General features: G+C 32.0%; 3 protein-coding genes and 1 long non-coding RNA gene across 4 annotated transcripts; all 4 read left to right on the top strand.

The window, feature by feature from the left end:
* Window positions 1-6,960: 6,960 nt before the first annotated feature.
* LOC137808080 (protein NONRESPONDING TO OXYLIPINS 2, mitochondrial) lies at window positions 6,961-9,777 on the top strand. Its single transcript, XM_068608988.1, has 3 exons — window positions 6,961-7,258; window positions 7,354-7,472; window positions 9,593-9,777. Exons 1-3 carry the CDS (start codon window positions 7,122-7,124, stop codon window positions 9,616-9,618), a joined length of 282 nt encoding a protein of 93 aa, XP_068465089.1. The 5' UTR covers window positions 6,961-7,121; the 3' UTR covers window positions 9,619-9,777.
* LOC137808081 (uncharacterized) lies at window positions 8,078-8,421 on the top strand. Its single transcript, XR_011080649.1, has 2 exons — window positions 8,078-8,141; window positions 8,254-8,421. It is a non-coding gene; the product is annotated as an uncharacterized lncRNA (long non-coding RNA).
* Window positions 9,778-14,097: 4,320 nt separating the features above from the next.
* On the top strand, window positions 14,098-17,223 carry LOC137805950 (WAT1-related protein At5g47470-like). Its single transcript, XM_068605827.1, has 7 exons — window positions 14,098-14,759; window positions 14,839-14,904; window positions 15,704-15,820; window positions 15,972-16,218; window positions 16,386-16,547; window positions 16,772-16,923; window positions 17,013-17,223. Exons 1-7 carry the CDS (start codon window positions 14,569-14,571, stop codon window positions 17,122-17,124), a joined length of 1,047 nt encoding a protein of 348 aa, XP_068461928.1. The 5' UTR covers window positions 14,098-14,568; the 3' UTR covers window positions 17,125-17,223.
* A 6,923-nt stretch (window positions 17,224-24,146) lies between these two features.
* Window positions 24,147-25,626, top strand: LOC137808079 (zinc finger protein ZAT4-like). Its single transcript, XM_068608987.1, has one exon. It carries the CDS (start codon window positions 24,650-24,652, stop codon window positions 25,493-25,495), a length of 846 nt encoding a protein of 281 aa, XP_068465088.1. The 5' UTR covers window positions 24,147-24,649; the 3' UTR covers window positions 25,496-25,626.
* The last annotated feature ends 301 nt before the right edge of the window (window positions 25,627-25,927 follow it).

Genomic DNA, 25,927 nt, shown 5'->3' with positions numbered 1-25,927 from the left:
AAGCTCGTCCTCATCGACAACCTGCCTATCTTGAGGATTTCCACACTGCAACCAACATTGTAAGTAGTAGATATCCTATTCATTATTACTTGTCTTACAATTCCTTATCTTCCAATTTTAGAAATATTATTTCCTCTATCAATTCTCATCATGAACCTCGGACCTATAACGAAGCCTCCAAACATGCTTCTTGGCAATCTGCCATGCAAGATGAGCTTCAAGCTCTTGCTGCTAACAATACTTGGCAACTTACCCCTCTCCCTCCAGGAAAGAAAACTATTGGTTGTAAATGGGTATATAAAATCAAATACCATTCTAATGGCATTGTTGAGCGCCACAAAGTTAGAGTTGTTGCCAAAGGGTTCACCCAACTTGAAGAACTTGATTTCTTAGACACTTTTGCACCTGTTGCTAAACGCACTACCCTCCGCCTTCTTTTTGGTGTTGTCACTACTAAAAATTGGATTTTAAAACAACTTGATGTCAATAATGTCTTTCTTCATGGTGATCTCAATGAAGAGGTATACATGACCCCCCACCTGGCCTCTCTCTTCCTTCTCCCCAGCATGTTTGCAAGCTTCAACGGTCTTTGTATGGCCTTCGTCAAGCTGGTCGTCAATGGTACGCCAAACTTTCTACTTTTCTTTTATCAAATAATTACTCTATTTCTGTTGCTGATCATTCTCTTTTTCTTAAATATAATAATGATAAACTCACTGTTATTCTTGTTTATGTTGATGATTTGGTCTTAATTGGTGATTACACGGAGGAAATCAATACAATTACTGCATCCCTTCACCATCACTTCAAGATAAAAAAATTTAGGTAATCTCACTTACTTTTTGGGACTGGAAATTGCTCGCAATAGTTCTGGTCTTCATTTAAGTCAACGCAAGTATACTCTTGATCTTTTTCACGAAACTGGCATGCTTGACTCTGCACCTGTGGCCACTCCTATGACTCACACCTCTCGTCTCTCTCCCGACCAAGGCTCCCCTCTTGATGATGATGCAACTTCCCAATACATAAAACTCCTTGGATGTTTAATCTACTTAACCAACACGCGACTAGACATCACCTTCACTGTTCACAATTTAAGTCAATTCATATCTGCACCTACAACTCATCATCAACAAGCTATCTCACGTCTTTTGCGTTACCTCAAGGTCACTCCTGGTGAAGGATTATATTTTTCTCATACTAGCTCACTTCACCTCTGTGGTTTTAGTGACTCTGACTGGGCAACATGTCCTACCACATGCAAATCTGTCACTGGATATTCCATTTACTTAGGAGATTCCCTAATATCATGGAAACCAAAGAAGCAGCCAACTATCTCCCGCAGCTCCTCCGTAGCCGAGTATAGAGCCATTGCCACCACCACATGTGAGCTACAATGGTTGTCTTACCTCCTTCAGGATTTACATATTCCTCTCTCCCAGCCTGCAACCCTGTACTCTGACAACAAATTTGTCCTTCAAATAGCGTCCAATCAAGTCTTTCATGAACGCACCAAGCACATCGAAATTGATTGTCACCTAGTTCATGAAAAACTTAACTTTGGTTTCCTCAAACTGTTGCCCATTACTTCTGCCATGCAAGTTGCTGACATATTCACCAAGCCCCTTGCTTCCGCACAGTTCTCTACTCTCAACTCCAAGTTGGGCCTGACGAATATCTACTCCCCAGCTTGAGGGGTGTTAACATATTTAGTTTTTCTGTTTTAAGTTATTGGATTTTGTTTGTTTGGCCCAACTTTCCTTTTCTATTTCAGCCAGTTCTTAGTCTTTTTTCTTATATATACACCATGTATTTTACTCTCTAATATACAAGTAAATAAGAATTTTTTTTGTATTTTCTTTTCTATTTTTTTCTCTCTTTTATGCTTAAGTCATTGTCTCTTTTTCATTTGCAATTAGAGTTCATTAGAACCTCCTTTTCTTCATTGTGATTATGTGTGCTCCATTTGATGCACCACACAGACAAGGAATATTCATTTTCATTGACTGTAATACAAAGTAATCTTTGTAAAAAATTAAATGCAAAATATAGGATTTATAAATATATGAAAAGTAATAATATGTAAGATTAGGTTTATTAAATTTATGAAGTAAGACATTATAAATGTTCAAGTAAATATAATTTTGCTAAACATTAAAAAAGTGAAAAAAGTAATATGAAGAAATATGAAGAAAAAAAATTAATAATGATTAAAAAAAGACGAAAATAAAAAATAACTTTTACAAGTTTGAAAAGTATTAAAAAATTAACGTTATATATAATGGTGTTTAAAAATATGTCAAAAACAAAAAAAATCACTAAAATATTCAAAATAAGTATATTTAATAAAAAAAGGTATAAATTTGAAATTAGATGTAGTATTTATAAAAATGGGAAAAACAAGTTTACAATAAATAAATAAATTTTTTCAAAATATTAACAGTTATATTAAAATAATTTTTAAAAAAATAATACTTACAACTTTTAAAACTATAAAAACGGAGTAGAAAACTAACGTTTTAAAAATATTCAAATAATAAAAATAAATAAATGATGAAAATAAATAAATATCCAAGAAAATATAATTTTTAATATTAATATGAATTTATAAAATAATTTTAAATTAGATATCAAAATTTTAACTATTAATATTTTAAATTATAAATTAATCTCTAAAAAAATTAATAAAAACTAATTTAAAATATAATCATTTAATATACCTGTCTGTACAGGAAAGAAAAGAAATACCGGGCTGTACAAAATCTGAGCGATAATGACATGGCCACGAGGCGCGGATCTTATTCCCGCCTAATTAGTTACTTAATTAATTAATTACTTAATCGCCTTCATCATATTAATTACTTAATTAAATTTTTAGTTGGTTTGTCTTTGCTCTTCTTGTGACTTTGAAGACCAATAAGGCAATGTTACCAATGGCAATAGCAATCACAAGCAGTTATTTTAGTTATTTTTTTAGGTTTTCTTTGTCAAACTAACAAGACATTTAGTTAATGTTTAATTATAAAATAACCTATCATTAAAAAATGTTGTATTTTTGCTAAATTCTCACTTTGCCTTAGACAATTTTGTTGCACTTTTTTGCTTCAGTTCCATTCTTTTAAAAAGATAAATAAATAACGCAGTAAAATCTGGAAAATGTATTTATTTTGATTTAAATACTATTTTAAATTTTCTAAAACTAATGAGTCTTTATCCTTAATTGGTTGGTGCAATATGTACTTTTTCCACTATGTGCTCCACAATCAACTTTGTCAAAGTCAACAAATATGGTTGTTGTTATTTGAGTCTCAATTGGGTTGGAATATAAACAATGACTTTTACTTAAATTCATCTTTTAATAAAATTATGAAATACTCATTTTTTTTTATTTGGATGAGAGGACGGAAAGTAAAATTTATTTCTTTGTAAATTAAAATTAATTTACTAGAAAATTAAAATTAAAAAATATTAGAAAAGAAAGGAAATTTATTTCTTTGTAAATTAAAATTGATTTATTAATGTATGGAAGTTATAAGAAAGAATTCGTATAAATTAATTAATTAATTTTAGTTTTAAAAAATTAATTTAATTTTTTAGAATTTTATAGTTTAATCAAAATCAGAGCACAATCTTGTATACCTCTTCCAATTTTCTAAACCAAAGAGTTGATGTTTTCTTTCAATTAGAAAAGTTGTGAGATTATCCCTATAATTATAAAGAAAAGATGAAAAACTATTCATAATTAGAAGAAGCACAATCTTGTATGCCTCTTCCAATCTTCTAGACCAAAGAGATATTCTTTGATACTTTCTTTCAATCTGAAAAGTTGTGAAAGTGTTTTCTACAATTATAAAAGAAATAATGCATTTGATTGTTGATTCTCCTGTCATTAATAAAGTTGTTAAAATTCTTTGGTTAACTCTCTCTTTATTTTCGTTAACTTCCTTTGACATTATAAATGTTTTAGCTTTGTAAGGGTATGTGGAGCTAACATATACTCGATTAGAACACATTTATGGAGATATTTTAGTTCCTTCACTGGCCCTTGGTGCATTTTTAAAGATTTTAATGTTGTTCTCTTGGTTGATGATTGCAAAGGTGAGATCGCTCCTAATTGTTGGATTTATTAGTGTCTAAGTTCAAGAGAGAGGGTGAATTGAGCTTATAAAAAATTTCACAAACAAAAACAGTTTTCCAATAATTCTGAGAAAAATAACAAATTGATTTTAAAAAGAACAGATTTATTTTCTAATTACTTTTTCAAATCCAGAACCTTAATCTAATTAGCTTGAGATTGAAATATAGCTTTTCCAGAACAACTCTTTTACTACAACAAGATTTTCACCCATAAATTAAACTTTGAATCTTTAACAAGTGATCTTGAAGAAAATATGAATCTTGAAAATATTTAGTTTAAAGATTTATTACTCTCTTTGAACAGCCAACACACAAATTCAGATATTTGCAAACAACCTAGAACTTATTCAGGATCTTTGAAAAACAGTATGAACAAACCCAAAAAGAACATATTTAATTTTGATTCAACAGATTTATTTTCTGGAAGATTATCAAATTATTCAGAAAGCGAGTGCAGGGATTGAGAAGAAAGATAAACACACATATTATACTGGTTCACTCATCAAGAGCTACATTTAGTCTCACCCCACACCAAGGTGGAATCCACTAATCAATAGAAACCAAATACAAGACCTTGTGATTCTTGAACCCTTCAAGAACAAGGCATACACAATGCTGAAAAACTCCATTTCAGCAACAAGAACACTCCAAGAAACCCTATAAAGAAGAGTCTATACAACCACCTTTACACAAGAAAGAATAAGGAGAGAAAGCACCTGAAAAGAAGATTCAAGAAACATAAAACAACACTTTTCTACCGTCCAACAATGATAGAACCTCAACCCTTGACCAAGGCACACAGTGAATAAGCACACTTGAATTCTTTAAGAGAACCTTTCAAGAAAACATTCAAAGCTTTTGTCTCTCAATGAAAACTTTTTGACCTGTGTTAAAAAACGTGATTACTCAGTTATTTTCATGTGAGATGTGCCTCTCTTTATATAGAAACAAATTCATAACAGTTTTTTAAAAAACAGTTGAAAGTTGTTATAAAAAGAACAGGTTGAAGTTAAAATAAATAGATTGTTTATATGGAATACACAAGATGATTTTCAAAGCACTTCTAGCTCATCTTAACAGAAATAACGGGCTCCAACAAACTGTTTGGTGCCCTAAATTTTTTTGGAAAATATTAACCAGTTCATAAATAAATCTATTGTTTTACAAAACAACAAATTTATTTTTGTGTAGTAACCTAATTTTGAGAAAACTTAAGGTAGTTGATAAAAGAGTTTTGATTTATTTTTTGTGTGTTTGATCTTACCACCTTGGTTAAGGAGATGAAGTAGGTCACTAAGCAAAAGTCACCTTAAACTCACTCTAATCTACTATGACCACTAATAACATCACCACAAACTTCAAAGCAAATAATACACTTTTCTACATCAAACACACACACACACACTAAGACTTGCTGAGAAGAAGCTTTATCCATATTCAACACTAACCATGTTTCTTGTAATGAATTTCTTGATTGGATTAATAATAATAATCTCACTAATATGTTTTTCTCTGGTCCTTGTTACACTTGGAGTAATGCGAGGAGAGAGTTACAGAGAATTGATAGAAAGCTTGATAGAGCTTATGTAATGAAGGGTGTCTGGATGAATGGTTCTTTTGTACTTATCAAGTTCTTGTTAAAAATTGCTCTGATCACTCTCATATTCTTGCTAGTCTTTCTTCTAGTAATTGTTTACACAAGGGTAGCGTTTTCGATTCTTTAATATGTGATTTTAGGATAAATCGTGTATGGAGCTTATTCATGATTCTTGGAAAAATACTATTGTTGGTTGTGCTATGTATATTTTGCAACACAAATTGAAAATTGAGCTCAGAAGTTGGAATAAAAATTCTTTTGATAATATTCAAAATGAAGTAATTCTTAAGCATACTTCCCTACTTGCTATCCAACAAAGATTGGAGTATGCTAGTCCACCAGTCCTTCAAACTCTTATTTGTCAATAAAAGTCTGTTAAAAAGGAGCTTGATAATGTTATTCATTGTCAATACTTATATTGGAAAGAGAAGGCCAAAATGCCATGGTTTAAAGATGAGACAAAAACACTGCTTTTTTCCAAATATTAACAAATTTTCACTGTTTTTTGCAAATTTCCAAATAACTCCTCTCACTTCTTTGCATGTGAACAATATAGAAGCAAACATGCCCTTAAACTTATGGTGGAAATAGGTTCAACTATGAGTTTACTTCTAAATTTTGGAAACATAGCATCAGATACTGGTTTTGTCAACAAATCAACGATTTGATATTAAGAAGGAAGATGAACAATAGTGAGGCATTGTTGTTGAACACGACCTCGCACAAAAAAGAGATCAAGCTCAAAGTGCTTTGTTTTAGAGTGAAGAACTGGATTAGAGGCGAGAAGAATAACTCTAACATTGTCACAATATATCTTTGGTATGGAACCTGGAAGATGAAGCTCAATGAATAAGGACTAAAGCCAAGTGATATCAGCAAGGGCAGTCGCAACACTTTTGTATTATGCTTCAGTGCTACTAAGACAACTTTTTTGTTTCCGAGATACCCATGAAACCAAATTACGACCAACATATATTATTAATTATTTTCCTCTTCAATTTAGATGAACTGAATTCGTACACATTTTTTTTTATTATTTGATTCCATTTTTAAAAATTTGGGCACAAAAGTTGTTTTTTTGGAATATCATGTTTTGATAATCCTACAAAAAAAGTTCCATAGAGCATGGGTTTTGACTTTTGAATCCCTATGGGAAGGTAATTAACTAAAAAGACAAGAGTAATTTTGGTTTATTTAAATTTGTGTGGGTGCATGTTGAAATCAGGGGTGTAGAAGAAATATCCATAAAAGGATGGGAGAAGCCAGACCCAACCTATCAAAAGTTCAACATTTAAATCTGGGAGATCCAATTTTTAAAATAATCTCTTAACAAAAAGCAAAACCCTAAACCTCCTTCTTGTTCCTCTTCCAATCTGATTCATCGTCAATGGCTTCCGCGTGCAGCAGAATCGCACGAACGTCAATTTCGTCCATAAAATCTGCCATTAGGTCCAATGTCCGCGCTTCTTCATTCTCCAAACCAACTTCAACCTCAGTTCCTCTCCGACAATCTTTGTTGACCAGGTTTATCTTGAATCAACTACTTTCTTTCGTTCTCAACCGCAAAAACTCTGAAATCTGAAATGTTCCATTTCGTTGTTGTGGTTGGTTCTTGGCAGGATTTCGCCGGAACTGAGATGCGCACAGTCGCTGTTGCCGCTGCACAGTGCGGTGGCGGTGGCGAGAATGACTTCGTGCTTGAGTGTAACTTCAAGAAACTGCCGATCGCTTTCTCAGGGTACTCTCTGCTGCACCTCTCCCGGCCTCTAATACTTTCTTTTTCAAAATTATTCGCAAAAGTTTCCGAATGTGTTTTGTTCTTTCTCACCATCGTTGTGAGCTAACTACAAACAATAGTATAAAACCTAATACGTTAATTAGGACCCATGTTTTGGTATTTCTCTTATGTAATTGAAAGTGTTTCATTTGAGTTTAATTGGCGAATTGGAGATTTCCAAGCTGATGTAGTTGCTGCTGCTTGTTAAATTTTAGCAACATTAGATACTTCTGCATTCAATGTTGATTGTAGATACTTAACAATGTATGTATGGAGAATGGAGAATAAGCGAAAAAATGTAATATAGATATTTTAGTAAATAGAGAGGGTGTTGGGAACGTTTCAAATTAGGAAGCTATAGATGATTAGCCATATAGATGACTAGCCAGCGCTTGTAGATAATAATCTAGATAATTTGTTCTGACCATAATTTATGGGGTTGGGGAGTTGCGGTCAAGTAGCTGGGTTAATTGGTTTGTAAAAAAAAAATGGAGGTTGTAAGTAAGAGTAAAATTGTTTTAACAAGGAGTTTTGTCGCTCACTAACTGTAAAATTTGGTTCCTGCAGGCACATAGAAATTTGGATTTTGCGGGACAAGCCAATTATGGCGTATTGCTTCATTATCTATAAGTATGAAAAAACTTAGTGTTTATTTAGCATAATGTAATCTCTTTAACCAATATTATAATAGAGGTTTCTTTTTTGCTATTTTAAAAACAAAGTCTGTTGGCGGCTTCTGCAGATATTTGAAGTCTAAATTGATGCCCTTTGTGATAGTCGTCTTTTTTTTCTTCTTGTTGTGTGGGAAGTGAAAATGGGAGGGAGAAAGAAGTTAGAGGATGAAATTGGCAAAACATATCTTGTATAATACTATAATGTCTATATTCATTGACAGTTTCCATTTCTTTTACTCTCCCCTCTCTTAATGTTTCATAAGCAAAGGAACTAATGATGTCCCACTTGTTTATGTAATCAATCGATCATTTTTGGGGTTTGATGATTTCTCTCGGAAAATCCGAAAATTTTTCCCTATCTGTGCAGAAGAAGCAAATTGGATGAGCATTTTGTTAGTGATATATTTTGATTTGCTGTCTCACTGCATTAATCACTATGTTCTATACATTTGTTTTACTACATAACATGGTGAGCTAGTCGTCCTGCATGATTTTTAGAAAATAGCCATTATGTTTACATGTAAAGCTTTTGTTAATGATTTCAGCTCATTACGTATTGATTGTACTCCATGTACTCTTCATTGATAGGCTGATGAGCCACCGAATTAAAACAATTAAACTTATAAATACTCAAATGTGTTTCCTGTCGGGTGATTATTGTTATCGAGGTTCCTGAAATTTTGAAAGAAAATCACCCTCAGTGAGGACTCCAGTTCTGTAGCACTTAAGCTGGGAATACCATTTCCCTAACTAATCACATTTGTAATTAATGCATGTCTAAAAATTTATTAAGCATGCAACAGACGGTGAGAGTGAGTGTACTGGTTTAACATGTTTTAGTGTTAGCAATGATTTGTTGGATTAAGTTTTCATCAGTGGTTGCCAGTAGTTGGTTAAAACCAATGAAAGACCTTATATTGGTACATAGAGAAATTAAAATCAGGCAGTGAATTGGGGATTGGTGCAATAGATAATTAAGGAGCCCAGACGCTTGAATGTTAATATTTGTTTTGCCTTAAAAGGTTTATGATATTTTTGAATTTCCCCTTTATAGTAAATAAATACAATACGATAACATAACTGCTACTTTCAGCAGATGGAATTGATGGGACGTGAGACATGCATGCGGTTTTTAAGGTGGGAGTCTTTTGTCTTTGCTGTCTGAATAGTTTGGAGAACCATCTTCTCTATTAGCATGTCTGACAATTTGTGCTTAAAACATACGTTTAGAGATGTTTGTTGTTCTTAAGCAAAGCAAATTGTATGAATGCCATATGAACTAGCTTATAAATTTCATTAACCCTTTTAGCCACCTAGACATCATTGCAACTGCGCTTATGGGCCTTTTGATTTATTTAGTTTTTTTTACTCAAGCATATTGCTAACCGTGTCTTTATTTTATTTTAGAGCTTGGTTTATCAGTGCCAAGGTGAGACCTGCTAGAAGAGAGATTGAAGAAAGCCTGTATTTGTGAGGATATCTAGACGATTTACGTTAATACGCAGTAAGCGGCTGTATACACCGTGATTCTTTCAGTCTGAGAAAACGATTATTTAGCGAATAAAAGATACTCGCCCTGATTTTTACATTCATTCACCTAGTCGTGTTTGATACCCTTCTTTATTTTTAGGCCCAAGTTCTCCACTTCTTACAATTATTGCACTAATAAACCCCAAAAGACATTCTGAGTATGATGCATAGGGTATTTGATTGGCGAGTTTTTAAGAAAGAAAATGAGGAAGAACAATTTATTAGTTTTTGTAAATTAGAATTAGATCATACACGACTTGAAAAAATATTTTGTTTTAAAAATGATGTGAGAGAATATTTACAAATTAGTTTCTGGATAAGTTCATTTTAGTTCATAGAGAAATAAATATCAATTTTTTCATTTATCTATTTTGAAAGTCTTTGTGGAGTAGTCCAAATAAACCCTTTTTATCAAATCAGTGCCTACTCTTACTGCAACTTGATCTCTAACGAAAATGTCTCTGCCACTGCCAACTGTAAAGCCTCTTTTCCACTGCTACACTAACCACTGCATGCTTTGAATTCCAGTCATGATACAACAATGAATGAACAGACAACATATGTATGGATTTGAAAAATTTAGTTGGCCAAGGCATTCAGAATTTTCAATAAGACAATTGTTATTGAAATGGTTAGACTGAGTCTTAGATATTTGGAAATTGGAAACTAAATAGCGGAAATAGCTAGCAACAGTAGTGATGGCCAAGTTAGAACAGCCGTTGAACCATGGACGACTATTGTAGGAAGTTGTAGTTGTCCATCAATGAAACTTGGATAGAAAGAATTTGAAGATTTAGTTATTCGAGCTCCCCAACTGTCCCAATCCTGTACTTTCTCTCTTTGTTCTTAAGTAACAAACACTTCTATCTGTCACAAAATTTCTCCTGACTTCTTTCTTCTTCATTAATAAGATAATTCTTTGTCATTTCAAAAGAAACATCACCATTAGGGGTAACATTAAAAATAAAAAGTTAATAATAGAAATAGTCCAACATATCATTATCAAATTTTATGCTTGTAGCTAACAACTAATCAAAATGTCATTGGAAATTACTAAACTGATATGTAATTACAATCTTTTCTAATATACTTTAATTCTACAAAATTCTTCAATAGTACACTTTTGTTTCTCTTTGATTTAGAAGCATACAGGAAACACATTTGAGTACTTATAAGTTTAATTGTTTTAATTCGTTGGCTCATCAGCTTATCAATGAAGGGTACATGAGTACAATCAATCAATCTAATGAGTTGAAATCATTAAACATAATGACTATATTCTAAAAATCATACAGGACTGTTACCTCACTATATTATGTAGTAAAACAAATGTATAGAACATAGTGATTAATGCAGACAGCAAATCAAAATATATCACTAACAAAATGCTCATCCAATTTCCTTGAGTATGAGAAATGGAAACTGGTCAATGAATATAGGCATTATAGTATATATGTTCACAAAAAAAAGACAACTATAACAAAGGACATCAATTTAGACTTCAAATATCTGCAGAAGCCGCCAACAGACTTTTTAACATAGCAAAAAACGAACCTCTATTCTAATATTGGTTGAAGATATTATGTTAAACAAACACTAATTTTTTCATTCTTATATGAAGCACCAAAATTGGCTTGTTCCGCAAAATTCAAATTATATGCCTCCACTCCATAAACTATAGGTTACTGAGCCACACAATGCTGTCTTGAAGACTTTAAAAAAACTTACATTACACGGCATGTTGAAATTATGTTATCGTCAGAACAAATTATCTAGCTTATTATCTACAACCGCTGGCTTAATCATCTATAGCTTCTAATTTAAAATATATAGGGGAAGAAGGGTAGTAAACTTCTGTGTTCTGTTTCATAAAAAAAATGAGTAAAATAAGATTGAAAAATAAGTTGATAAAGTAAAACTTGAAAATATTTTATAGGAGATGAATACAAAATAGACGAGGAAAAAGATAAGTATGTATTATGACGATTTTTACAATTTTTTAAGTTATTTTATTTTTTATTATATAGACCAGCCGAAACACAGTATTATTGCGTTGGTTTTTTTATTTTATCATTTATATATAATTATATTTAATATTAAAAATTAAATAAAAAATGTCAATTAAATCAGAATAGCATATGTATTCACATTTTTTATTTTTATCATTTATATATAATTATGCTTATTATTAAAAATTAATTAAAAGATATCAATTAAATCAAATAATAAGAGATAAAAACTATAATTTTTAAGAGAGATGAAGAATGAAAAAAAAAATCACTTCAAGTTTTAAGAATATTTTCACGTCTAATAAACTGTTTCACATTTAATAAACTGTTTCGTTCCCATTTCACAAACTACCCCACATTTAAAATTTAAAATTGATAATTACTTTGATAGTATATTAGTTTTTTTAAATTTTTTTTTTTCAATTAATTATAAAAATAATTAGTTATTTAATAAATATTTAAAAAACAGAAAATAACTTAAATATAAAAAAAACTCGTAACTCCACCTCTCTTTCAATTCAAAACCGCCCCACGTATACCAAATGTTTTAGAAAAAAATAGAAAATAATGCAATGTCCATGATAATGAAATAAAATCAAATATTGATATAAGGATAAAATAGAAAAATAACTGAAAACAGTTAAAGAGGGAAATCCCTTTATATATAGGTATATATATTATTAATTATTTTTCTGAAATCAGGTTCAACAATATGATTTTATGATAAATGTTGCAAGTATTATTTTTATATTTAATTTAGTTAAAATTAAATTATTAAAGCAAATATCATGAGTTTAGAGTTTAATAGGAATGTATAAATAATTCTACTATGGCAATCATTCAAATTTGTTATTTTGTATAAATTTTAAAATTATAAGAATTAAAAATTTATTATACTTATGAATTTGAAATGATGGGATGGCATAAAAAATCACATTGATTGGTAATATAGCATTTTCTCATTTTCCCTTATATTGCTGCTTCAAATGTAAAAATAAAAGATAGTTGCTAAGAATTGTTTTTTTACTATTCGGTCATGATCGGGTTAAAATCCGATTATGAGGATTGGGTGTTTTCGATCCAAGGTCAGATTCATTAAACCTTTTTTTGGATTCATTAGCTCGGATCAGTTAAATCAGGTCATGTCAATAAAAGTCTAAAGTAGGCGTTTGATATTTAATGCATCCAAATCAATTCATTATTGTTTCTTTTTCACTCTAAGCAAAAACATAAACATAATTAGATACGGTACTCTGTACATTATCACCCTTTTAAAAAGATATATTGTCAGTTTAAAATATTGTTAGAAATTTCTGAAAAAAATCCTGACATCATGAACAAAAGTAAGTATTATTCTATGTAATATCTTACTGATTTGATCGTCGAAATCTTGTCAACAAGTGAAACTTTTCTCATCACACAATTATCTCCAAATATCCAAAGGCTGCAACAACGAAGGATTGATCAGGAGACCACCTCCAAAATCTGACCCAGAATTGTTGGCGAGAATTGTTTTATATCTTTAACGTTTGAACTCAATTATTTTTTATAAATAAAAATATATTAAAAACAAATAAAAAAGGAGTATTTAGATCCATAATTATTTTTAAATTTCGAAAGAAGCACAATTAGTAACTGAAAAGAAATATTGAAAAAGTATATTAATAAAAGTCATGTTTCAATTTGATTTAAAATAATATTAAAATACTTTAAGATAATAATCTAAAACTTTAAGATAATAAGTTTAGGATTTTTCTTGAAATTAAGAGATCTTGATTGTAGGGTAATAAACAAATGTTATAAATTTAAGACACGAGTTCTATAAAACATCTCCATTAGAATATGTTCACACATAACATAAACTTGAAGACTTTGGTTTTGGTCTTATAAAAAAATGAAACATTAATCAAGGTGTGAGTCTTATATATAAACTCTAAGTGTATATATATATATATATATATATATATATATATATATATCTTTAAAAATTAGTCTGGAATGTAAATATTGGCTAAATACTCGAACGGGATAGCTAAATTTCATATAGTTACAATTTCATCGTAACTAACTATATTTTGGTTTAAATCGATTTGCAAACAGTAGATCAAACATAAAAAGAAACTAATTTAAAAATCATGGAGCTTTTTGGTTCATAACATTTTTTACTATTTATTTAAATAAATAAATAAATAAATATATAAATAGAAATTTAGAAGTAAAAACAATAATTTGGCGTGATATTCTAAATTCAAATTTGTTGTTGCAGGAAAAAAAACTGACTTGAGATGAAACAAAACAGTTCTGATGCAAAAGAAGTTATTTTGGAATAACATACAAAAAAAATAAATATCACAGTTAAAGTTACTTGGAAGAACAGAAAGGAACGGACAATCCCTCCCTATATCCAAGGAAAAGAAAATCTAGATTTAGATTCAGGGAACAACATTTGAACGTTAACCAAATCCCTCTATTTATATCCGAAAAAAAAAAATCAACAGAAAAAAAACTGAGAAAAGTAGGTATGCACGCGGTTAATATCTGATCTCAGGGATCACAACAAAAATTCTGTGAAGATGGGGAGTCAAAAAGAAAGAAAGTTTGGTAGAAGAACGTGAATGGTAAGAAGCTCAGTTCTGCAATTCTAACTCAGATTTCACATCCAACCAGTTTCGAGAAAAAAGAACATTGCTATTTTTGGTTTTTGTCGTTGTCTGTGATCACGACAATGATGCAATAAAGGAAGTTGAAGGGAAGGGAGATGAGAATGAAGAGAGGATAGGGTTGCATATATGTCTTCTCTTAATAACAGTTTGAATTTGATTTGCTGGGAGGAAATTTACGACGATGGTGAATGGAGGGCTGGTTGAAGATGTTGCAGTTATTGGAGGGTTGATAGGGGTGCAATTTATTTACGCAGGAAATGCTTTGTTGTTCAGTTATCTTATGTCTTTGGGCCTCGAATCTCTTACCATTGTCGCTTTTACTTCCTTTGCTACGTTCCTTATTCTCCTACCCTTTGCCTTCTATTATGAAAGGTTCATCTTCTTCTCCTTCTCTCTCTCTTTTTCAAATGCAATTTCATCATAAATTCATACATATATGCATCTTTTGCAGGTTTAGATGGCCCACCAAAGTTGGTTTCAAGTTGGTTACACAGCTTCTCTTTCTTTCACTTGGAGGGTAGGCAAATCTTATCACTAACTTCTCCATTTCCTTATTAAATTTTTCATCTCAATTTAGATGAACTGAGTCCAGCTCTTTATTCTTTTTGTTTAATTCTTTCGGGTGTAAAGTAGACATTTTTTATTTATTTAATTCCATTTTTAAAAATTCATGCAGGGAAAGTTGTTTTTGGTTTTTGAATATATCATGTATGTTTTGGTAATCCAACAAAAAAGTTCCATAGAGCATGCTGGGTTTTTACTTTTGAATCCCGGTTATGGGACGGAGTTAAGGGTACTGCAAATATTGATGGTTAATTATTTTGCGGAATATTTGATCATCTGAATCCTAGAATTTCTCTGAACACAATCTTCCTGTGTCAGGCACCAAAATTGTGGTTATTTCCAACTGTTAAGTGCAAAACACCGTAGTTTGGACTAAACCCTCTATTTTAGGAAAACTTATTTTATAATTTTCTCTATGGATTTCAAAGACTTGCTTTATAACGAAAGGTGGTACTATTTTAAGGAATTTGATGAATGTAAAAGGACTTAAATTGTTGTATCGAAACCAGTGGCGCATGATGCGTTTTGGATTTAACAAAAAAATGACAAATCAAAATAACTTCTAAGAATTAGAGAGAGGGGTTAAAGTTGCATTTGAGAAAAAAAATAGTGTTTCAATAACTTGGAATCAAATTGTCACTCATTTTTTAATTATTATTTACCTTTTTTATTTCCTTTCTTTTGCTTACTCAGTTTATCCTTTCTTCTTTCTCTTGATTTAATTCATATATGGTTGGTATGATGAAATTCAGGGTAACTTTGTTCCAGTCTATATTCCTTAAAGGAATCAAGCTAACCTCGCCAGCAATGGGAACAGCCATGCCGAATCTTGCACCAGGTTTCATCTTCGTCATCGCATGGATTTTTCGGTAATATAATCTATTTTTGCATCAGCTTTATACTTTCATATTCTCTTAAAACTGAATATATATGTGTATATTTAGTTGAATAAAAAGGTGTAAGATTTTGGTAGTATTTATATAATTTGAATGCTTATTAATGAATTTTGATGTTAGGCAGGTTGGAAAAAGTGAACTTAAGCTGCACATACAGTAGAGTAAAAATAGTTGGCACATTGCTTTGTGTCTTAGGGGCTCTCACATTGAGCATAATGCAAAGCCTCTCTGTACCTCCTAACTCCTCTAAAGTGGGAACAATTCAATCTCCATCACCACCTCCAAATGTAACGTTTGACAGACAGAAGTTAATCGGTTGTCTCTATCTCTTGGTCGCAATCCTCATATTGTCAACCAACATTGTCCTACAGGTAACACACAATGAAATACAAAAATGAAATCACTCAAACAGTTTGCATTGAATTTCTTATGTATAGCGTGTCTTGTTCCATATCCTTGTGACTTTTACATCGAAGAATTGATTTCTTACTTCTCATGTTTTCAAACATGCTATTACAGAAAATTGTGATTCTTGTAGGCCTTTACTCTAGGAGATTTTCCTGCACCGATGTCCTTGTGTTCAATAACTTGCTTTCTTGGGACATTCATGACTGTCGCAGTTCAATTAATTGAAGATCACGAATTCAAAACTGGTTGGCCACTTGTGAGTGTCGCAGACATGATTGGCTATTCTCTTGTGGTAATTTTAATCTGGTCTCATTTTCCAATTCATCATACGGTTATCCCTTTTGATAATTTAGCATGTGATTGTATAATGTAGCTTTTAAAGTCCTTCAACTCCAACTCAATCTTATAAAATCGATTCTTAATAATTTATATAGTATGAAATGCCTATGTTTTTTTTTTCTTACTTGGTTATACAATTTACTAAGTAATAACATTTTCGTAAATTATAATGCACAGGCAGGTGTAGTGAATGGAATATGCCTGAGTGTCAATTGTTGGGCACTTGAGAGGAGAGGGCCAGTGCTGGTGTCCATGTTCAGCCCTATTGGCACAGTCTCCTCAGTCATTTTCTCAGTTGTTACTCTAGGACAGACCATAAACACTGGAAGGTACTTTGATAATATTCCTAGCTACATAGCTATTTATTTTTTTGTTTCATATCATTTCTCAACTACAGTATCTTATTACTGTATTGCAGCTTAGCGGGTATGTTCCTGATGTTCACTGGGCTCTACTTTGTGCTTTGGGCCAAAGGGAAAGAAGGTGGCTTAGAGAGTGAATATGATGAAGAGAAGCCTCTCTTAAGTTGACCTTCTTTCAAATGTCAAAAGGAGTAGTATCATAGTATGTAGAATGTACTTATTTTATACATTAGAAACAGAGTAAATGAAATAGAAGTTTATTCAGAAGGGTTTTCAAAAGTGTTATATATACGCCAATCTTACTTCTAATCAAATACGTGACGCAATTAGATTAAAGTGGTTAATGACAATTAGTATGTGCCAACAAGCAGCGTAATACACTTTGAAATATCAGAAATGGTAAATAGTACTACCAAACAATTTTCACACCAATGATATTATGTGTATCTGTTCTAAAGAAAAAAACAAATATTACAGTTGTGCTTGAAGGAAAGCGTCTATGGGTGATTTTAAAAGGAACTCATAACATTTTGTCGTGTGTTTTTCTGTTGTATTCAATTGATTTTCACAGCACCCAGCATTTTGCTTTAAATAATGAGGCATGTCACATGACAAAGTAAGCTCTAGATGTGTCCAACAAAGTGTTCTACCACAGTTTAACTTTTTGGCAGAACCATGTTCGTGAAAAACAGCTTTTTGAATTTCTCTTGAGTACTCTGAAAGGAGGTAGAGGCTTATTGACAACTAAGATTTTGCTCCTCTTTAATTCTTGAGCTAGCTAGATATGGCATAGGATGCAACTAAAGCAACTCGATGCAGCAGCAGAGGATCTTGTGATGCCATTTTTGGGACCACCACAGTGCTTTGCACATTGTGAAGAATTAAGCCTTTTTTTTATTTAAGGACAAAATATTTAAGATTTTAGCATGATTTTGTTAAAGAAGTATAATAGAATAAAGAAAATGGACATGCAAAAAGATTGAAAACATAATCAACGCTATCTAACAAGTTTATATATGGTGGGCATTTTTTGTGGCCTGTCAGATACATAAATGACATGAAGCTAATAATACTAAGGGAGGTTTTCGAAAGTTCACTAAAATAACTTAAGTGGTGGATATTAAAAGTGGTAAAGCCACTTTTCGTGACTTGAAAGAGTCAAGAATATTAATCAAACATGTATAGCAAATTTTGATGGTTCAAGTTTTCTACTTTTTTGCTACCAATAAATATAAATGTTGAAGGAAGGAGAAAAATCTCTTACGATTTTTGCGGCGAGACATTAGAGATTATAGAGTCTCTTTTTAAGCTCAACCAATCAATAAAAGTATCTTCTTCTGTATTCCTTTACTTTTGGAGAGTATCATTGCTTTCTCCTTCATTCAAAGAGAAAACACAATTATCGCCCACTTAATAATATCTCTCATTTTTAGTAATTTTTCCTTATTTTATTATTTTTTTCAAATTTATTTTAGTTATATGATGTTATTTTAATATCTCAAATACCCAAAGGATCCCTGCACGAGTCTGTTGATGTTATATAAGCACATATTCCAAATTAAACACATACATAAGGTTAGAAAGTTTATAAGGGATATATTTTTTTACATGAAATGGATATATCTATATTTTTTAACTTAATTATTATTTTTACTAAATAATTGTATATGACAAAACTTATATCTTGAATGAATTCGAGTAAAAATTACGTGTAGACTTGTGTAAACATACTCATAAAATATGGAAGAGAGTTATACATGTTCAATTCTATTTGACATTAAAAATAGACATATCACCTGTTTTTTTTCACATATCTCTCATTAGTTAAGACGCATTAAATTAACTTCTTCAAAACCAAACTTGTTATATCGCATTGATTTTGACTCAAGTCAAAGTAGAGAGTGTTAAATAACCTAAATAAACATAATTTTGGATAAATGTTTACATATTTGGTTGATATATTGTCTTTAAATCAAAGGTTTATTTTGAATGTAAGCTAATTTTTTTGTGTTTGGTTAAAAAATGTTATAGAGTATCTTGAGATTATTTAAGTCCTTTTACAATAAACAAATATAACAACACAATTTTTTCCACAAATTAAAATTATCTTACGCATAAATTAAAATAAATAATTTTAAAAAAATTGTATGATAGTTTCCATTAAGTACCCAAAACCGATATGAATGAATGGGCATAATGTGTGAAGTTTCTGGGTGAGTGATGTCATTCTCTTATGGTGTTTTTATTTGGTTGGAGTTCCAGAATTGCAAAATATTGCTTTAAGAGGTGCTTCTCTTTTGTAGTTTCCATGGGTAGGTCTTCAATGTTCAATCACAAGTCACAAAAGTTAGGCTACTGAAAACACAATTTTCAGAATCAGACACTCCATGTGCAGTGTTGCACAATATTAATCTATTCTCATTCCTTTCAAAAGGCTACACAACCAACTTCTCACCCAAAGGGACCTTCTAACCTCACATCTAATTTTCTACCACTGTTACCATTTTTTTCTCTATATCAGATAGTTGCCCAAAAATTCAAGCTCAACTAATCCAACAGTTTTGGCTCATCATTTCCCAGATCGTCAAAGTCTATCATGGATAAAATGTCAATGCCACTTACCTCTCCGTAATGTTTCGATTTGACTTCTCACCCCCTCTCTATTTTTATTTATTTTTTAGAACACCCGAAATTTGCCTAACTTTCCAACTCAAAGCCACCACAATTGGTTTACCCTCTTATGAAAACCAAGAATTTTGGTAGAGGTTGGATCTGTGTTGTGTTTAATGCAATTGAACAAACCTCATAGCTATTTCTTTTCTCCACCATTTATTTATTAATTGCATTTGCCGGCGTTGATCAAGCAATTACTAGGGATTCGGTAACATGCCAACAAATTAATAAATAGTAATGCAAGTTGTGCATTCCATGCAACAGCAATTTCTCATTCACCCACCAAACCTCCATCTTGTACAATTAATTCACTAGATACTCTTATCTCGCTAGATGGTTTTTGATTAGTAGATTAATCAACTGATGATCACTTTTTTAATGCAATGAATCTGGTGGTGATTATGAATGGTTGAAGGGTGGAGCCTATGTGAGGGTATTATTCCACCCTCTCTTATCTCAGCATAATCTGTAAACGATATAAAAGTATATAACCATGATTTTTTATGACTGTTTCTTATGCTTATACTAAATAGGTAAAGTAATTATCAACATAATTATGTACATGTTTCAGAAAGAGTGTGTTAAAGTAATAATGTATTTTTTGAGGATCTTGTTGTTGTTTTATTTTTGGGTTTTGTGTTTTGTAGCTATAGCAGTTTATATAGGTTGGTTGCAGTTCCAGCAGACAAGGGGAACAAAAGGGAAGGACACTTCTAGTTTTGTAGGCCATTCCATAATCTTGACACATGTCTCTCATGTTTGGTCTATTCCTGTTGCACCGAAGGGTGGTCCCTCGTGACTCATCTCTTCTTCAAATGCAAAAGCAATGCCTCATTGTTGTCATCATGCCTGTCATAATATACTTGACTTGGAAGCCAAAAACAAGCATTTGATAGGTAAGATTTAAAGGTAGGTTGGTTCTTTTTTTGGAGCAAACCAAGTCTCAAAGTGCATCACATTTTTCATTTTTCTAAGCATGTCTTCCCCTTATGTGACCCGACTTGGTGTCATAGATATATTACCCTATATTTATTTCATTCCCTAGTGAAGTCAAACTCCTCAAAGGATGAAAATTTGCAAGAGCAGAAGTGCAAGGAAAGAGTTATGTTGTGTAGCACTCTGTGTGCAAAAAGCAAAATCAGCAAAAAGATTTATCATTTTATATTTGTTGTTCGAAAAGCATTTACTATTTGGTGTTCAGTTTGAATACAGTAGCAATTTGATGTAATTATTTATTTGGTGTCACAAGACATGAATGATTTAAAGTAGCAGCATCTTGTAATTTGAAATCGCTGCATGTTAATTAATATGGTAAACACAAGACTGGTATTTATCACTGTCACAGAATTTATACTGGGGTAAACCAACTACTACTCATGGATGCTAGCAGACTTTGATGTTCTGTCTTACCTATACCTTTTACTTTTTAGTGATTTTACCCAAATCATTTAATATGCACAATAATTATAACCCTTTTTTTTTATTTGTTAGATGGTTCTTTTAATTTTTGTGGAGTCACACCAACACATTTTTTTTACACATTAACATGAAGCTGAATAGCTCAACGGATTAGCTATCTGTTTAGAATTTTCCGCAACTATCTTCATATAGTAGTTTCACTCATTCAAGGGAGATTTTGTCTAAATGTCACGTTCATGAAGGTTTGTGACATGACCTTCAGTAACAATTAAATTGAATATGGAAAATTTGAAAAAAAAAAGAATGATCCATATATTAGCATTTAGGTTAACATTGCTTAAGTTAAAAGGCACCCTCTGTTTAAAATACGTTCCCTTTTTACTTTAGGCGTATGCAGAGTTCCAATTATATCTTTTCCAGTACCAGTTGCATGCTTTGTTGAATGTTGAAGTAAGTAAAGAGAGTTTGAGAATTAAAACAAGTGCATAGTGTAAAGAGGCAATTATAGCCACAGATTTTAAGAATTTTTGGTACCCTGTTCAGATAAGAATTTGTCCTTAGAACGTTAAGTCTTGATTTCTATAAATGTGACTTGTGTAGATTTAGATGCTTCTAACTGTTTACACTGTCGTATTCACCTTGTTTGCATCATTGCGTGACCAGAAAGCTTGATGCGTACAAAAATTTAATGACTGTTCTTTCCATGCTTAAAATTTCTCTTACCATAACAATTAACTTAAGTATTAATGTGAACAATCTATTGAAGCAAGGTACACTGAAACAAAATCAACAATGTGAAATCAGTAGTATCTTAGAGTTTTTTAATCTATTCTACATGTAGAACAATGAAGTAGAAGTAGATTCGAATAGTTGATGTTACAAGCAACTGCAATCAACTTTTACTGTATCCAACTACTAAGTAGGTGTGACTTCAAGTTAAAAACCAGGACTTGATTTTAGAATAGGAAGCTTCTGTCATAAAGTGGTTGTAAATGCTTTAAACCTCACCATATGATGGATAATAAGGAGGCTTCTGTCAATTGTTGAAAATGATTGAAATTTGAAGATATTAAATGTTTTTTTCCCTTTTCTAATTAACTTTTGATTGATTAATTGAAAAACAAAAGTATTAAAGGAAGAGTATAAGAAAAAAATATTTAATTGATTTTATTTTTTTTATTAAAATTGAAGTGGAAAATTAACGGGGCGTATTTTTAAATTAAAAGTTTAAATCAATGTATATGTAGTATAACAATTAAACTCACCAAGTAAACATTTAAATACATAATCATATTTGTTTAAGTATGTATTAAGGATTTGAAGAGCTAATTATATACAGAGGAATATATATTATAATAATATAATGACTCATATGTTTGAATAACTTCATTATTTAAAGATTACATAAAAAAAAAGTAATTATATAACTGACATAATTTTACATGAAAAATTGTTTGTGCAAGCACAAATAATTATTTAGAGAATTCTTTCACTTAAAAGATTTACATTGCAAATATAAGAATCGATGAAGAAAATATTTCTAGTATAGATTAATTGGAAGATTTACAAAATTAAATTGAGCAATAATCTTAGCATTATAGTATTTTTCTAAACATATATAATGACATCATAAGACCTATAAAATTAAAATGCCATTTTTTACTACAAAATGTAGGACAAAGAAGAAGAAACCAGAAATTATGTTATTTCTTTCCATGTGAAGGGGCCAAATTTCTTGCCACATACATATCCATTAAGATGAACCCAAATGATTTTGATTTCATTTTATACATTGAGAAGAAGAAGAAAGTGTGCATAGTTCTTTTTGTATTTTATATGATAAAGCGTGTAGCCACAATAAAACTTGGTTTTGAAGGACCTACTTGCATGATTTGTGTTTTAGTTTGTTCCCAGAGTTATTCCACTCCGGAATTCATATGAAATGAATGTAAAGTTAGTGCATAGTCTATTAAGTTGTAACCATTGAGCAGCATGGCATTTTCCAAATATGATTGCTACATGTTAGGTAACCACAAATTGGCTACGCGCACCTGTCAATTTATTTTCAACATCTTAGTAATTGGTATAACCTTTCAAAATCATGTTCCATTAAATGCTTTATGAAAGATAAAAAAAAAAATGGCACTAATAGAACAGTGCAGTGTTGTTTTGATTTGTTTCTCCTCCACAGTGGTCCAGGTATGGGAAGGTTTGAAGTGGCAGAAGCATTTGTACTTGGATGGTGATTCTTGCTGCGAGTGGCTGAAAGAAGTTAGAGGTATAGTGTAGGAGGAAAATTGTACCAAGTAGATACTTTATTTGTTGATTTTCGTAAGGTGGAAGTTTTTTGTAAAACATGAATTAGTAAGAGGTTGTTGAGGAGCATCATCATCATCAGTGTCGTGACATTTCTTCTTGTTTCCATTAGGGGTTGTTGGATTTTAAGTCTCAAATAATATTGAAAGGCATCTTAGGCACAAGTTTATTTGAGTTCAGTTAGCTACATTCATCAAATCTCTACTAACCAATGTTTATATATACACTATTTAAAATTAAATCAATTTATTCTCATATAAATTAATAAACATAAACAAGTGTAAAAGTTACATCTACAGTTTTTTTTATTATATAAGGGAGAATCCAATCTTATTTTTACATGCAGAAAAGTTATCACATGATAGGAAAATTTTGGAAACAACAATTTGTATCAGTAGCGTCATATTGTATTCAATGTTACATTTTGGTTACATTTTGCAATCAGAATTTAATAGAACCAGCAATCATTCAGGATTAGTGAGTTGCACATCACAACCAAATAATTATTCATAATCACAGCTTCCATTCCAATGAATAATGAATATATATTTCAGGGTCCCATAGGTTTTTGTTTCCCATGTAATTCTGGTGATCCAACCTAGACATACATACATAGGAAATTTGCCAAATAGGGTGCAGAAATCAGGAAAATTACGTCAGCTCAGAGTAAGCACGTAGTAATATTTAAGATGGAAGTTGGATGGTATAAGATTATTGTATCTTATTTGATAATTTGGAAATAAAGTGTTAAATATGCAGTTTGATTAGATACTAAGAGGAAGAGTTTGTGTGTTTGAAGGATGGAAAGTTAGTAAAAATGGTAATGTTTGGGTTGATTGAGTTTTGAGTTGAGATAATTAGAGGAGGCAGTGGTTTGTGAAAGCAGTTTTGCAATTGGGATTTGGAGAGCCCTGGAAGCAATAAATGGAAAAAGGTTAATGGAATTGGGCAGCAAGGTTTGCATGTTACTTATGGCTCTTTCTCTGTTGAGGATCACACTTTCTTAATTTTGGGCGCTGAATAATTAATGCGACTGTTATAATGTGTTTTGACATTTTAGCTCGCACACACAAGTCATATTTTATTGTAGGCCAAAGAAAATAAAAATCATAGTTTTGGGGTGTGTCTTTTGGTGGAGGAATGCTTGTCACCTACTCCTTTTAAGTTCCCAATTCCACCAAAAACACTCTTGTGTGTGAGACACCACAACAACAACAACCAATAACAATAACAACAGAAGAAGAAGAAGAAGAAGTAGTAGAAGTAGCAGTGGTGGTTGCTCCTCATGGATAATAGACACAAATGCAAGCTTTGTTCAAGGTCTTTCACCAATGGCAGAGCCCTTGGGGGTCACATGAAGGCTCATCTAGCAACTCTCCCTCTTCCTCCAAAGCCTCAAACTTTAACCCACTCTTCCTTCACTTATTCCTCTTCCTCAGACTCTGAGCAAGAACAACTCAAAGAACAAGATTCTCTTAGTTACGCGCTCAGGGAGAATCCTAAGAAGAGCTTCAGAGTAACGGATCCTGAAGACAGAGAGAGCGAGACCGAGTCAAAGAACCCAACTCGCCAGCGATCCAAGCGGAACCGGAAATCGGCCATGCTGAAGCTCAGCTTCGTGGTGTCCACACCTCTCATCACCGCCGAACCCGAACCTGTAAGTTCAGTCTCCGACACCTCCCCGGAGGAAGACGTAGCCATGAGCCTCATGATGCTCTCCCGCGACACGTGGAACGTAGTCCCCAATGCAGGTCCACCGCAGAGATCAAAGAGGCACTGCACGGGATCAGAGACCAAGCTCAAGAAACTCCGCGGCAAGTACCTCTGTCACACTTGCGGCAAAGCCTTTCGATCCTCTCGGGCCTTGGGGAGTCACAGAACCATATGTTGCCGTCAAGAGCAAGTTCAAAATCAAAACAACAACAACAATAGTATTAAGGTTTTTGAATGTCCCTTTTGTTACAAGGTGTTCGGCTCTGGTCAAGCTCTGGGCGGACACAAGAGATCTCATCTAATCCCTTCATCATCCTCAACAGTTAACGATTCCCTTAAATTCAAACAGACCTTCATAGATCTCAACATGCCGGCGCCGCCAGAAGAGGACGACCTTAGTGTTGTCTCTGATGCCTAATTTTCATATCTTTTAATGGTTTTATGTTTAGTTGTTGCTGCTAGAGTGATTTTTTTCCCTTTTTTATATAAAAGTGGATGAGAATATTGCATTATGTTTATTCAGAGATCAAATGCTTTTGATTCTACAAAGGTGGCCTGAGTATAAGTTATGTGTTTGTTTGTTTTCACTTTTTTTTTATGTATGACTAGAGTTAGTTATAACTTACACATGGTGAATTACTAGTTAACAGGTGAATTTGATTGGGTTGTTGAAGACAACTTGGTTCATGGTACTACAAATCTTAAACATAGTTTCAATGCAAATTTGAGATGTGGTTGTGACCAATAACTCTGGCCTTTCAAGTACTAAAGCGCCGCTGCAGTTCTGTTTTAATGCTTTGCTTCTGTTCTGTCCTTCCAGCTTGCACTTTTGGTTAGAATAAATAAATAA

Source organism: Phaseolus vulgaris, chromosome 3 (assembly GCF_000499845.2).
Source record: "Phaseolus vulgaris cultivar G19833 chromosome 3, P. vulgaris v2.0, whole genome shotgun sequence".
Classification (NCBI taxonomy): domain Eukaryota; kingdom Viridiplantae; phylum Streptophyta; class Magnoliopsida; order Fabales; family Fabaceae; genus Phaseolus; species Phaseolus vulgaris.
Note: the sequence above shows the minus strand (reverse complement) of the source record. Positions and strands in the feature narration are given on the sequence as shown.